The sequence below is a fragment of the Tachysurus fulvidraco genome, chromosome 6 (genome assembly GCF_022655615.1).
Source record: "Tachysurus fulvidraco isolate hzauxx_2018 chromosome 6, HZAU_PFXX_2.0, whole genome shotgun sequence".
Classification (NCBI taxonomy): Eukaryota; Metazoa; Chordata; class Actinopteri; order Siluriformes; family Bagridae; genus Tachysurus; species Tachysurus fulvidraco.
Window position 1 is genome coordinate 23,216,867 of NC_062523.1, and position 15,918 is coordinate 23,232,784.

The 15,918-nt window shown below is 39.7% G+C and overlaps 1 protein-coding gene across 3 annotated transcripts in view; it reads left to right on the forward strand.

Annotated features, from left to right (window-relative positions):
- The window catches only part of LOC113639774 (MORC family CW-type zinc finger protein 1-like), a 29,956-nt gene that overhangs the window by 10,211 nt on the left and 3,827 nt on the right, over nt 1–15,918 (forward strand). For 2 of the 3 annotated variants that reach the window (XR_007140802.1, XM_047814992.1), the window contains exons 9-18: nt 325–422; nt 584–682; nt 1,000–1,128; nt 1,210–1,284; nt 1,796–1,835; nt 4,358–4,431; nt 4,521–4,818; nt 4,963–5,177; nt 5,402–5,532; nt 5,789–5,832. Coding sequence is in view for 2 of the 3 variants with exons in the window: in XM_047814992.1 (XP_047670948.1) it covers nt 325–422; nt 584–682; nt 1,000–1,128; nt 1,210–1,284; nt 1,796–1,835; nt 4,358–4,431; nt 4,521–4,818; nt 4,963–5,177; nt 5,402–5,532; nt 5,789–5,832 (1,203 nt within the window). In the remaining variant the exon portion in view is untranslated. Of the gene's footprint in view, nt 1–324; nt 423–583; nt 683–999; nt 1,129–1,209; nt 1,285–1,795; nt 1,836–4,357; nt 4,432–4,520; nt 4,819–4,962; nt 5,178–5,401; nt 5,533–5,788; nt 5,833–13,337; nt 13,397–13,521; nt 13,740–15,918 lie in introns of all 3 variants that reach the window. The other variant, XM_047814993.1, reaches the window with a different exon arrangement.

The following is a 15,918-nucleotide window of genomic DNA, read 5'->3' on the forward strand; positions in this document are numbered from 1 at the left end:
AATATTGCTTCCCAAGAACATTTCCCACTGAGTCCTGAACACTTATGGTACTATTTGATAGGTGGTATGTGTCTAAGTAACATTTACAGTACATGAAAGCTAGGGCCCAATGTTTCCCAGCAAACTGAAACACATACTCCTGGTCATTCACATGATTTAAAATCATAGCCTTTGCTCCCATGCACATCAATGAGCTTTGGGCTCCCTGACCCTGTCACCAGTTTACCAGCTGTTCTTCATTGGATCTCTTGGTAGTCCAAATCCTCTTTTTCATGATATTTTCATTGTGTTATATATGTGTTATAATATTTATTCTGTTACCAGGCTAATGGCACAGGAGAAGGAGTTATCGGGGTGTTAGAGTGTAACCATCTCACACCAATTCACAACAAGCAGGACTTTGATAATAATGAAGAATACAGGTGTGTTTGAGTAACATGTCCAGATGGGCCATGAGTTTTTATTTATATACAAATCATTGTACAGTATACAGTATGAGTATTATCGCAAGTATCTGAACCACTGAATTTTTAGGTGTTTTTATTTCTTTTTTAAAATTTCTTTTTATTTTGCGTCTGTGCAGGAAAACCATGATAAGTGTAGGTATGAAGCTTGAGCAATATTGGAAGGAAGTTCACTATAGACATAAGACACGCAGCGATGAACCGTTTGAGGATACTTTGTAAGTTGTAAAATGCCCCCTTCTCTCTCTCTCTCTCTCTCTCTCTCTCTCTCTCTCTCTCTCTCTCTCTCTCTCTCTCTCTCTCTCTCTCTCTCTCTCTCTTCCCCCTTCAACAATTACAAAAATGTTCAGTACAACTTTGTTTAAGTCTTAAATTGCACTGGGCCGAAATCATATATTACAAGGTTTTGGCTTGTGTCCATTACAACAGAAGCAACATTGCATTTGCTCTCACACAGATTCTGTATGTAAGGTCACACTGATTAACATAGGAGCATATATACAAGAAATTAACGTTTGATTGTGTGGACTTACAGATCAACTCCTGATCAAACCTGGGTTCAGTGTGATGATTGTTTGAAGTGGCGAAAACTTCCAGATTGTATGTATGGAAAAAAGACCCCTAAAAATTGGTTCTGCCACATGAACGCTGACCCTCAATTCAGGTGCGTTTGTGTATCTCTTTCTATTTCTGTTTACGTGTATTTGTGTGTGTTCTCATGTAAATGATAACATGATTCCATCAGGAGTTGTACAGATGAAGAAGAGCTTGAGGATTCTGATGATGAACAACCCAAATCGTGGAAAACCTACAAAAAACAGTGAGGAATAGTTCCTGTCATATACATAAATATTTCTAATATCATACATTTCTTTTGAGGTTATACAGTCAGGTCCATAAATATTTGAATATTGACAGTCTACAACAGTATATTTGAGATGGATTTAAGTAATGAAAATCATAACAAACTGTAAACTTCCAGGATTTATTTAAGGGTATGTAAATTCAAATCAGTTGAAAGTTAAAGGAAAAGACATCACTTTGTGTATTTGCCATCTCCATTTTTTTTAAAGCCAAAAGTAATCAGAGAGTTGGCTGCTCATCTGTTTCATAGCCAGGTGTCTCTTATTCCCTCATTATTTAATTTTTATATATATATATATGGATGTAAATATCCCCTAATGAATTCATAAAACCAGAGCTTTGATCACTCATTTATTCTAAATCCTATATACTTTTGTAGACAGCTATAATAACAATAACATTCTCACTGTCCATTTATGGACCTCATTTGCCCATATATTTGCCCATGTGTATGTGTTTTGAAACAGTGAGCGAACCCAGAAGCGGCAGCAGGAGAACAGACAGCAGGTGATGTCACAATATTTTAAGGACGTGTATAGCATTTTCTATTCCCTCTGTCTAGATCGGAAAAAAAATATGTAGAAATGCATATTAAAAATAGGCTTGCTTGGTTTTGTGAAATAAATCATTTTTAGCAAAAAATGTGTAGTGTGAGAAAATGAGTGGTGTAAAAAGATTGGTTTATGTTGGATATAATTCCAGAGCTCCTTTTCTGAATTAATCTTTAGCCACTGCAGTTGTTGTGATGTATGAGATCGGTATGATAATCTGAGAAGACAAATAATCCCTACCATCCACCAAATTATGTCTAAGATAGTCATAGGAGTAATTTTGTGGGTTGATCTGAATTGTTATTACATGATGAGCTCCAGAATTATTTTCTTTTACTTAGGCAGGTTTCACTGTTCAGTTGATTGACTGAATAAACAGGATTTTGCTTTGCTGAGAAAAGAACAGGGTGCACATAGCATTCTTAAAATTACTGTATTTTATTGCAGAATTTAAAACAAACAATAACCAAGAAGGGGGCACGGTGGCTTGGTGGTTAGCACGTTTGCCTCACACCTCCAGGGTAGGGGGTTCAATTCCCGCCTCCACCTTGTGTGTGTGGACTTTGCATGTTCTCCCTGTGCCTAGGGGGTTTCATCCGGGGACTCTGGGTTCCTCCCCCGGTCCAAAGACATGCATGGTAGGTTGATTGGCATCTCTGGAAAATTGTCCAGAGTGAATGCGAGTGTGTGTGCCCTGTAATGGGTTGGCACTCCGTCCAGGGTGTAACCTGCCTTGAGGCCCAATGACGCCTGAGATAGGCACAGGCTCCCCGTGACCCGAGGTAGTTCAGATAAGCGGTAGAAAATAAATGAATAACCTAGAACAAAATAAAAAGGCAAACATTTCATAAATCAACAATCTTTTTTATAATTACAAAAATGATTAGAGAAAAAGGAAAGACATATATATATATATTAGTTAAATTCTGTTAAATTAATATATATATATATATATATATATATATATATATATATATATATATATATATATATATATATATAGTAATTTAACAGAATTTAACAACATTTAAGAGAATGTTGTTCAGTTAGAATATGGCATCGGAAAGATATAAATATATTTTGTTAAACAATACATGTAATGTATTAACATAAATATGTATAATGTGTTCAGATAATTACAGAATCACTTGATTAAACTTATGTGGTCACCGTGCCGACAACGGCACACCACCGCTAGGGGATGATGCTGCATCAACTTCGTTGTAGCTTTTAAGCATTAAATCCTCTAAATACACGGTTAAATTATATACTGTTTGAAAGCTTAGACTCTCAGGAGTTTATTAAGCCCACACACAAAGCATAATATGATTTATAGCCATCATAATAATTTAATCCAAGTTGATAGTCACCTGAACTAGGCGGCGCTAGTCCAGTTGTTTACTTACTTTTAAACGCTTCCCTTTCTTCAGTGGGGTAATATTTTCCAAAACAAACGCTAAAAAATCCCCAAGAGTCCTAGGAACTGGAATATGTAAGCCTTTTAATCCACTCCTTTAATTCCGTCCTTTGTTTTGGCTCTCACTTCTCCTAGGAGGCTTATAAAACTACACTGAGATTTGTGTCAGATTTGTAGTCCAGGGTCTAACGAATCAAACAAGCCCTCACATGAGCCAATCGGCGCCTGTAGTGCAGAGATAGACGGCTGAGAAGCCAATGATGTCTCTCCATCCTAGGTGGGATACCCTCCCTTTGACTGACAATTGCTCCCTGACAATTTCATGACCTTTACAGCTCTTTAGCCAATAAGGAGACGATTCCAATGGTATGCAACATGACACATCTGTGAAGGGCGAGCTGTGCAATACAGGCTGCGCAAAAGTTTTATTGCACAATTCTCTAACTTTTCTCACTCTCACGCCTCAGGGTGTCAAGTTACAGGCCTTTTTTCACAGCAGGCTTCAAGGCAGAGGGGTTCTCTTTGTTTTAGGCCTTTTAAACTGCGCATGCAGTCTTTTAATACAAAGTTAATACAAATACAGTAAACAAGAAAAACATGAACGGACGGACATGTCCGTAGAAAAATATTCATATAAAACCCATTTTTGAGTCTTTTGACTTAAATTTTTTTTTGGTGAAAGCCAACACATGTGGCTATGACCCTCAGTTATTGTTTACCTCCCATCATTAAATACAGCAATGTATTTAATCAGTTTATCAGGTAAACAACTCAGACAGTAATCAAAACCCTCCATTCTAGCCTTTGTAACTTTGTGTCAGTAAGGCCTAGAATCACCCTGACACTTGTATCTGAAACTAGAGACTCTCTTCTTTCCAATGAGACCTCACCTCTGTGTGTCAAAGTATGTGGGAGCGGTACCACTTTTAGATGGGTAGGTCATGTAGGCGAAAATCATGAAAATAGAGGGCGACCACATAAATTCATATATTCATAATATCTGTCTTCATCTTTCATTCACAAGTGTGCTTTATTTTTTTGCTTTCCACAAATATCTCAAGAGCCCAGTGACACCCAGACCTTCTGATACTTCAGCTGTCATTCTGGACACATCTCTCTCTACTACTCCTAAAAGGTACTGCAGTCACTCCTTCTGTCTCATGTTCCTTCACAATAACATTGCATTATGAGTACCTGGATGATTTTAATTGAATTTTATTTCAGGAAAAACAAAGCCTTGGACATAATTCAAGAGAAATCTGAGAAGAAACTTAGAACAAAAGGTTTTGACAAAATCATACCGGATTCTCCTACCATGATGAGTCCTGCTAGTGGTTCTAATACTGCTGACTGCAAAGACCTTAAAACAGCACTGGATGATGTGATTTTCGTGAGCACGAGTGACGAAAAGAGCATTCAATTTACAAAGTCCAGCTCTGGGGACCAGCAGATTGACAAAGGGCAGTACCTGAAGCAGCTCGAAGATAAGCTACGGAAGCTAATAAAATTGCTGAAGACAGAGGCAAGTGTCTAAATTGGCTGCATACACCTTAATTGAACTAAATATGTCTAAATATAAAATGCAATTGTAATAGTACATCAAGTATGTTTTACAGTATATCCTATTACTGTAATTCTTACCTTGTCTTTTCCTGCTTGTACAAAGAAAGTGGACACAAAGATAGATAGTCTAGAATATGAGAAGTGGACAAACAGCTGTGAGAGCCTGCAGAAATGTTTAGAAGAAAGTAAGATAAAACGTGAAAAGGTGGAGGTTACAACAGAAGATTGTGTAGCACCTTCGAGAGAAGCCTCCAACCCAGGAAGAGGAAAAGATTCCCAGTGGATAAGGAAGAACCAGACACAGGACAGATCAGAAAGGTCAGAGATTATAACATGCAGTCACTATAAGATCTCTGGGTTTAAATCCAATTTTTCACAAATTTCAGCCATGATCATCTTAATATTTTACATGATTGTAGCATACTATAGATAACATACTGCAGATTATCTGGCAGGTGACACAAGTCGTAAACCTGACCTGCGCTGTAACACAATAGCTCAAATAATGTGTCTCAAATAGAGTTTCTTTTCTTCATCCTCAGGTTTACAGAACTCAGAAAAAGAATGACACGTATCTTGGCCACTTTTGTTCCTGTTCAAGACCTTGAGAAGGTTATCGATCAGATTCTTACTCAGGATATAGATGAGATGTCCTCTACAGGTTTATCATTTGGTTGGTAAATTTAGTTAAAGCACAAGTGTTTATTTGTCAATTTATTATACTGACTTAATTTTTTTTTCGGTGCATTTTAATATAACAGCATATTTAACCCTTTCCCCCCCTAAGAAACTGTTTATGCAGTTTTCTTTCAAATATTGTGACACACTAGGCTCTGTGTGAAACTCCACACACAGTATCCCAAGTTCAGGATTAATTATATTTGTAATTTGTTTCTCTTTGCATGTGGCTTTTATGGAATGTGAAGGAGCAGAGAGTCGTTCGAAATCTACACAGCACTGTCACACCAAACATGTACGTCTACTTTTACAAGTATTTACATTCAATAGTATCAGAAATAATAATTTTTGATATATTATTGCTTGCTGTTTGTTTCAGAATCTAAATTTAAATTAGAATGTCCTGGAAAAGTTCATTTGTTTTAGTAATTCAACTCAAATTGTGAAACATGTGTATTATACTCTATCAATTCCGTACACACGGACTGAAGTAGTTTAACTACACACTGACTTATATTTAACAAAAACCCATCAATTCACTATCTCAAAAAATTTGAATACTTCATAAGACATTTTTAGTCAATGGTTGGCTTTCTGAAAAGTATGTTCATTTACTGTATATCTACTTAATATTTGTTGGGGCTCCTTTTGCTTTAATTACTGCCTCTATTCGGTGTGTCTTGGAGGTGATCATTCGGTGGCACTGCTGAGGTGGTATGGAAGCCCAGGTTTCTTTGACAGTGGCCTTCAGCTCATCTGCATTTATTGGTCTATTGTTTCTCATTTTCCTCTTGACAATACCCCTAGATTCTCTATGGGGTTCAGGTATGGTGAGTTTGCTGGCCAGTCAAGCACACCAACACCATGGTCATTTAACCAACTTTTAGTGCTTTTGGCAGTGTGGGCATGTGTCAAATCCTGCTGGAAAATGAAATCATCATCTTTAAAATGCTAGTCAGCAGAAGGAAGCATGAAGTGCTCATCTTGGTAAAGGAGTGCAGTGACTTTGGTTTTCCAAAGACACAGTGGACCAACACCAGCAGAAGACATTGCTCCCCAAATCATCACAGTCTGTGGAAATTTAACACTGGACTTCAACCAACTGGGGCTATGAGCTTCTTCATCCTTCCCTCAGACTCTAGGACCTTGGTTTCCAAATGAAATACAAAACTTGCTCTGTTCTTATTCTCCTTAGCTCAGCTAAGAGGCCTCGGACATTGTCTGTGGTTCAGGAGTTGCTTAATAAGAGGAATACAACAACTGTAGCCAAATTCCTTGACACGTCCGTGTGTGGTGGCTCTTGATATCTTGACCCTAGCCTCAGTCCACTCCTTGTGAAGTTCACCCAAATTCTTTAATCAATTGTGCTTGACAAGGCTGCAGTTCTCTCGGGTGGTAGTCTTTTCCTTCCACACTTTTCCTACCACTCAATTTTCTGTTAACATGCTTGGATACAGCACTCTTTGAACATCCAAATTCTTTGCCAATGAATGTTTGTGAAGGATGACAATGATTGTCTTCTGGACAACTGTCAGATCAGCAGTCTTCTCTATGATTGTGTTGCCTAGTGAACCAAATTGAGATACCATTTTGATGGCTCAGGAAACCTTTGCAGGTGTTTTAAGATTATCTGATTGGCATGTCACGATATTCTAATTTTTTGAGATAGTGAATTGGTGGGTTTTTGTTAATGTGAGAAAAAAAAATCACAATTAAAAGTACCAAAGACTTAAACTACTTCAGTCTGTGTGTACTGAATTTATATAGTACACGAGTTTCACTATGCGAGTTGAATTACTAAAATAAACTTTCCCATGACATCTCAATAAATTAGAATGTCATGGAAAAGTTTATTTTGGTAATATAGTTTATATATACTGCGTATATATATATATATATATATATATATATATATATATATATATATATATATATATATATATATATATATATATATATATATATATATATATGTATGTATGTATGAATTTTCCATAAGTCCACACATTTGTTACAATTACTGTATCTGCTTTTTTAATACATAGATGTATTTATTTCACTAAAATGGCTTTCATTTAATGTACTTGAGTTGGATACCATAAGACACTCAAAATTCCATGTCCAGTTCCTCTTTTGGCAAAATATCCAAAACAACCCAAGGTATCACAGATAGTATGAGTAAAAAATATATAATGTAAAAATCTTGGTTTGAGATTTGATTGGAGGAGTGTATACTGTACTATTTAATATGCTGTTTGGCCATAATAATCAGTACATAAGCAATGTAGAAGGAAAAAGCTTATTGAAGGCTACCCAAAGTGTTTGAATCAATCAACTAATAAGCAAAAAATGTTAGATAGTAAATAATACCTGAAATAAATCTGCCTGTTAGCCTTTGTTATATGTGAATTATTACATTAATATTGGATTATTACAGTGGTGTGAAAAAGAGTTTTTTATATGTGGATTATTACAGTGGTGTGAAAAATGTTGGCCTGATTTTTTAATTTATTTGCACTTTTGTCAAACTTTAATGTTTCAGATCATCAAAAAATTTAAATTTTAGATAATATTTAAGATAATACAAGTAAACACATGTTATTTTTAAATGAAGGTTTTTATTATCAAGGGAAAACGAAGTCAAAACCCACATGGCCCTGTGTGAAAAAGTGTTTAAACTGTGGTTTATCACACCTGAGTTCAATTTCTCTAGCCACACCCAGGCCTGATTACTGCCACAATCAAGAAACCACTTAAATAAGACCTGACTGACAAAGTGAAATAGACCAATATATCCTCAAAAACTACACATCATGCCGAGATCCAAAGAAATTCATGAGAAAGAAAGTAATTAATATCTATCAGTCTGGAAAAGGTTACAAAGCCATTCCTAAAGCTTTGGAACTCCAGCAACCCACAGTGAGAGCCATTATCCACAAATGGTGAAAACATGGATCACTGGTGAATCTTCCCAGGAGTGGCCGGCCGACCAAAATGACGCCAATAGCGCAGCGACGACTCATCCAAGATGTCACAAAAGACCCCACAACAACATCCAAATAACTCATCAGGAGCATGCCCAGGTATTGTAGGGAGGTCATACAGGCACCCCAACCGCCACGCGATGTTGCAGAGGCGTGTCAGCCAAGACAGCCCCACAACATCCAGAGACTTAAGGTACTCAGGGTGGATCTTATCCACCCCCGGTGCCTTGCCACTGAGGAGCTTCTCAACTACCTCAGTGACCTCAGCTTGGGGGATCGACGAGTCCACAACCGAGCCCTCCGCCTCTGCTTCCTCAATGGAAGACATGTTGGTGGTGTTGAGGAGATCCTCGAAGTACTCCTTCCACCGTCTGAGGATGTCACCAGTCGAAGTCAGCAGATTCCCACTCCCACTGTAAACAGTGTGAGCAGGGCACTGCTTCCCCCTCCTGAGACGCCGGACGGTTTGCCAGAATTTCTTCGAGGCCAACCGATAGTCCTTCTCCATGGCCTCACCGAACTCCTCCCAGACCCAAGTTTTTGCCTCTGCAACCACCCGGGTTGAAGCTCGCTTGGCCCTCCGGTAACTATCAGCTGCCTCCGGAGTCCCCCGAGCCAACCAGGCTCGATAGGACTCCTTCTTCAGCTTGACGGCATCCCTTACTTCCGGGGTCCACCACCGGGTACGGGGATTGCCGCCACGACAGGCACCGGAGACCTTACGGCCACAGCTCCGTGCGGCTGCATCAACAATGGAGGTGGAGAACATGGTCCACTCGGACTCAATGTCTCCAACCTCCCTCGGGATCTGGTTGAAGCTCTGCCGGAGGTGAGAGTTGAAGATCTCTCTGACAGGAGACTCTGCCAAACGTTCCCAACGGACCCTCACAGTACGTTTGGGTCTGCCAAGTCTGTCCAACTTCCTCCCCTGCCATTGGACCCAACTCACCACCAGGTGGTGATCAGTTGACAGCTCAGCCCCTCTCTTTACCCGAGTGTCCAAGACATACGGCCGGAGGTCAGATGAAACAACCACAAAGTCGATCATCGACTTCTGACCTAGGGTGTCCTGGTGCCATGTGTACTGATGGACACCCTTATGCTTGAACATGGTGTTTGTTATGGACAAACTGTGACTAGCACAGAAGTCCAATAACAGAACACCACTCGGGTTCAGTTCGGGGGGGCCGTTCCTCCCAATCACGCCCCTCCAGGTGTCACTGTTGCTGCCCACGTGAGCGTTGAAGTCCCCCAGTAGAACGACGGAGTCCCCAGTCGGGGCACTTTCTAGCACCCCTCCCAGAGACGCCAAGAAGGTTGGGTACTCTACACTGCCATTTGGCCCATAAGCACAAATAACAGTGAGAGACCTCCCCCCGACCCGAAGGCGCAGGGAAACGACCCTCTCGTTCACCGGGGTGAACTCCAACACATGGTTGCTGAGCTGGGGGGCTATGAGCAAGCCCACACCAGCCCGCCGCCTCTCACCGCGGGCAACTCCAGAGTAGTAGAGAGTCCAGCCTCTCTCGAGGAGTTGGGTTCCAGAGCCCAAGCTGTGCGTGGAGGCGAGCCCAACTATCTCTAGTCGGTATCTCTCAACCTCCCGCACCAGCTCAGGCTCCTTCCCCCTCAGCGAGGTGACATTCAATGTCCCTAGAGTCAGATTCCGTGTCCTGAGATTGGGTCGCCGAGGCTCCCGCCTTCGACTGCCACCCAATCCACATTGCACCAGCCCCTTACGGTTTCTCCTGCAGGTGGTGGGCCCACAGGTGATCGGCCCCACGTCGCTCCTTCGGGCTGAGCCCGGCCGGGCCCTGTGGGGTAAGACCCGGCCACCAGGCGCTCGCATGCGAGCCCCAACCCCGGGCCTGGCTCCAGGGTGGGGCCCCGGTTGCGCCATACCGGGCGACGTCACGGACCTTGTTATAATTTTCTTCATAAGGGTTTTTGAAAAAGAAAAAGCCTTATCGGATTGGATCAGATCTTGAAAATGGGTTGTTCAAACGGGAACGAAGGAATCTGAAATCCGACGAAATCCAATCCTAGTTTAAATCTGGACCAAACCTTCAGTTTGTGTTGTTCAAAACTTAGGTCAGTAGGATTTGGATAACTTTGATCCAAAAAAAACAGGATTATCCTGATCCCAACAGGGGGGTAGGATTTCAAGGTGGATTCCAGGAGGAAAATGTAGTACTTTAAAATGGGTCAAATAATACATTTGTATAATTTAGTGTATATACTTTTATTGAAGCAAAATTTTAAAACAAAACTTCAGATCCACCTCCTAAAAGCAGAGCTCCTCAGATGAAAAAGAACCCTGAACATTCTTTATTTTGTTAACTAGTGAAGTGAAGTGACATACGGCTAAGTACGGTGACCCATACTCAGAATTTGTTCTCTGCATTTAACCCATCCAAAGTGCACACACACAGCAGTGAACACGCACACCGTGAACACACACCCGGAGCAGTGGGCAGCCATTTATGCTGCGGCACCCGGGGAGCAGTTGGGGGGGTTCAGTGCCTTGCTCAAGGGCACCTCAGTCGTGGCCGGCCCAAGACTCGAACCCACAACCTTCGGGTTACGAGACAGACTCTCTAACCATTAGGCCACGACTGCCCACCATTTATTGTACATTTACCCATTTTAATTTAAGACGTTTTCAAAATATCCACAATGTATTTGTTAATGTATATTTATTTTTTATGACTCAGATGAGGGGTCATAAAAGAAATTATGAATGGAAGTGGAAGTTTGTTATTTTGGGGTTTTGTCTCAAAATAAAAAACTCTTACAGTGACCCCATGTTGGCTCTTCTACCTGTTCTTTACATAGCTGGTAGCCCATGTTGTAATATGTTGTCCCATTTAGAGGACAGGTAATCCGGATGTGGCAATTTTGAAAACGGTGTATCTGGATAAGGGTGATCCAATCCAATGTTGCTTTGAAAAACCGGCATAAAAGTAATACGGATTACCTGACCCTGAATAGGAAAAAATGGGATTTCCAAATCCGGATCATTTTGATCCAGATTAGATTTTTTGAACAACTGGCCCAAGAACATTACATCAAAGTTGGATCAGCCTGTAGTGTGTTTCCACTTCAATTTTGAGTGTGACTCCAAATCCAGACTCCAATGGGTTAATTAATTTGATTTTCACTGATAATTCGTGTGTGATTTTGTTGTCAGCACATTCAACTATGTAAAGAAAAAAGTATTAATAAGTCAAGTGCATTCATTCAGATTTTTTGGTTGTGTGTGTGTGTGTGTGTGTGTGTGTGTGTGTGTGTGTGTGTGTGTGTGTGTGGTGTGTGTGTGTGTGTGTGTGTGTGTGTGGACTGTGAAAGTGTTTGCCCACACTGTTAAAACATGACTGTGGTTTATCACACCTGAGTTCACTTTCTCTAGCCACACCCAGGCCTGATTACTGCCACACCTGTTCACAATCAATTAATCACTTAAATAAGACCTGACTGACAAAGTGAAGTAGACCAAAAGATCCTCAAAAGCTACATCATGCTGAGATCCAAAGAGATTCCGGAACAAATGAGAGAGAAAGTAATGGAGATCTATCAGTCTGGAAAAGGTTACAAAGCCATTCTTAAAGCTTTGGGACTCCGGTGAACCACAGTGAGAGCCATTATCCACAAATGGCAAAAACATGGAACAGTGGTGAACCTTCCCAGGAAAGGCTGGCCAGCCAAAATTAGCCTTTTTATTAAGAGGGCGTCGATGACTCATCTAAGATGTCACAAAAGACCCCACAACAACATCCAAAGAACTGCAGACCTTACTTGCCTCAGTTAAGGCCAGTGTTCATGACTCCAACATAAGAAAGAGACTGGGCAAAAATGGCCTGCATGGGCAGAATTCCAAGATGAAAAACAATTGCTGAGAAAAAGAACAACAGGCTCATCTCAGTTTTGCCAGAAAACATCTTGATGATCACCAAGACTTTTGGGAAAATACTCTGTGGTCTGACAAGACACAAGTTTAACTTTTTGGAAGGTGTGTGTCCCATTACATATGGTGTAAAAGTAACACTGCATTTCAGAAAACGAACATCGTACCAACAGTAAAATATGGTGGTGGTAGTTTGTTTTGCTGCTTCAGGACCTGGAAGACTTGCTGTGATAAATTGAACCTTGAATTCTGCTGTATACAAAAAAAATGTCCTGAAGCACAATGTGTGGCCATCTGTGACCTCAAGCTGAAGCAAACTTAGGTTCTGCAGCAGGACGATGATCCAAAACACACCAGCAAGTCCACATCTGAATGGCTGAAGAAAAACAAAATGCTTAAAAACCCTCTAATGTGGCTGTATTACAACAAAGATTCTGCAAAGATGAGTGGACCAAAATTCCTCCACAGCACTGTAACAGACTCATTACAAGTTATCGCAAATGCTTGATTGCAGTTCTTGCTGCTAAAGTTGGCCCATACAGTTATTAGATTTAAGGGGCAAGCTCAAAGGATTTTGTTTTCCTTTAATAATAAAAACCTTCATTGAAAAACTGCATGTGTTTATGTGTTCTCTTTGACTAATTTAAATTTAAATTTAATGATCTGAAACATTCAAGTGTGACAAACATGCAAAAAAAATAAATAAATAAAAATAGGTAAGGGGCCAACACTTTTCACACAACTATATGTGGATTTATAAAAAAAACTGAGGTGTATGTAATATTTTGGATTCAACTGTACTTTTACTATGTCCTTATGTCTTTCAGCCCATTGGGTTAATCTTAAAGCTGTGTGTTTATGAAATAAACTTGTATGTAGATGCTACAGAGTGATTTTTCCTCTTTTCAACAGCACTCAGCAGCCACAGATCCTGAATTAGTTCAACACTGTACTAACAGTAGTGCATACAGGTACAGTACAACATGGGCATATTTTATTCTGTTCTTCAAAATAATGAATTTTTTTTACATTACTCTTGCTTTATTTATGTTAACATTACAAAATAAAAATAGTCTTGTAATGTCTTTTCCCGCAGGTTTCTGTGCTCTCATGCTGGTGTGTTTTTCTGTAAAATGACCAACATTTCTTTTGAGATGAAAGGGAGTGGAGAAGTGCTGTACACAGTAGTGTCCTGGGATGACAATCAGTTGCTTGGCATGGACCAGTTCATGCCTGCAGGGCCCCTGTATAACATTAACTGCTCCGAAGATTCAATTCGTTATCTGCACCTTCCACACTGTGAGATACCTACTGGTAAGTTAATTTAAGGTTATAATGTTATGATTATACTCAACCTAAAAAGAGAAATACAAATCACATTTTACATAAATATGTGTGAAAATTAACAGGTAGAGTCACAGGTTACAGTAACATTTTTTAAAATGTAAATTTGTATTATAAAAAGGCAGGTTTTTTTTTTACTTTTTCCATGTATAAAAAAAAAAGGCTTACGAAACTACACTCACGCATCAGATTTGTAGTCGAGGGTCTAACGAATCAAACAAGCCCTCTCATGAGCCAATCAGTGCCTGTGGTGCAGAGATAGGCAGCTAAGAAGCCAATGAGGTCTCTCCATTCTATGTGGGACACCCTCCCTTTGACTGACAATTGCTCCCTCCAGTAGCGATTTGATGTTTCGCGAGCATCATAGCTCTTTAGCCAATAAGGAGACGATTCCAGCGAGATGCAACATGATACAACTGGTGAGGGCGGGCTGTGCAATGAGCATGCGCATATTAATTTTTTTCAACTTTATTGCGCAATTCTCAAACTTTTCACACTCTCACAACTCAGGGTGTCAAGTTACAGGCCTTTTTCACAGCAGGTTTCTAGGCAGAGAGGTTCTCTTTGTTATAGGACTTTTGAACTAAGCATGCAGTCTTTTATACAAAGTTATACAGTAAACAAATAAACAAGAAAAACATGAATGGACGGACATGTCCGTAGAAAAATAATCATACAAAATCCATTTTTGAGTCTTTTGACTTCATTTTTTATTTTGGTGAAAGCCAAGACATGTGGCTATGACCCTCAGTTGTTGTTTAGCTACCATCATTAAATACAGCAATGTATGTAATCAGTTTATCAGGTAAACAACTCAGACGGAAATAAAAACCCTTCATTCTAGCCTCTGTAACTGTGTCAGTAAGGCCTAGAATCTTTAGGCAATATTTTAAAGTGAATCTTATATTAGAACTCTTGAAACACAATGCAAAATGTATTAAACAGTAAACCTTGCACCCAAATGAGTGATATGTTTAACACGCTGAGGTACAGTAAATATAAAGGGTGCCTGCTAATCTTGCCTGTCTGTCGCAGGCGGTTGTGCAACACATTTCCCATAAAATGTATTATATTTATTTTCATTAATGTAATTTAATATAAGTGTATTTTTCTATAAGTTTAAGCAATAGTCTATGATGTTTGCTGTTCATTAATCAACCACCACGGGCGTGGGCGTCGGAAGCAAATAAAAAGTGGGCGTGTCCTGTCCCACACACATATAATGGTTCCGATGCCCATGGATTTCGGGAAGCAGCAGCGTGGTCAATGCTGTAGATAAAACACGGTAATTACTGTAGGTAATTTATTAGGGCATTCCTCAAACAGAATGGATTCGACTGGCGGCGCTTTGGAAAGTAATAAAAAAAAGACATGCGCAGAATAGAGACGGTAAAAGTGGGTAGGTCCAATATTATTGGTCTTAAAAAGTGGGTGGGTCCTGTCCCACCCACATATAATGCAGGGCTGCCAACTTTTGAGTTCAGCTTAGTGATATTCTGGGGTGGGGCTTTGGTTATGGGGAGGGGCTTATGGAGAGGCATGGCTTGGTGTGGAAAAAAATACAAACACATAATCCTTGCATTAGCAAGTACAGTTTATACTGATTGTCAAAGTATATGGTATCTGTACAGAATGTCTTTGGAGATTTACATTACATTTAATTTTCACAAACATTTTACAGAAATAGGATTAACATGTGATTAACATGTTTGCAGAATAACATATGCCCTTATACATATAACATATAACCTTATGTAAGTGCTGGTGGCTGATTTTGCAGCCTTAATCATTGATTGGGATGTCATTGACTTGACATTCTGTTCTTAGAAAACAATAATTAACATGAACTACTAGGCATGTCCAGATATTTGTCATCTGGAAATGCTTTTGTACTGTTTTTTATTATAAAGTTACGTAAAATAACTGCTCAGTGCTGCAAAACAAACAACTCTGCTAATGCTAACTTAATTCTATATAAACTATATAGTATAACAGCATAGGCCTATTAGTTACTAGCCTAAACTGGACTTAAGTAAAGTTGGGGCATATTCACAGATTTGAGTTTCCCTTGTCAATAACTCCTCCCAACCAGTTATTAGGTTTAAGGGGGAAAGCTCACGTTTTCCCTTAATACTAAAAACCTTCATTG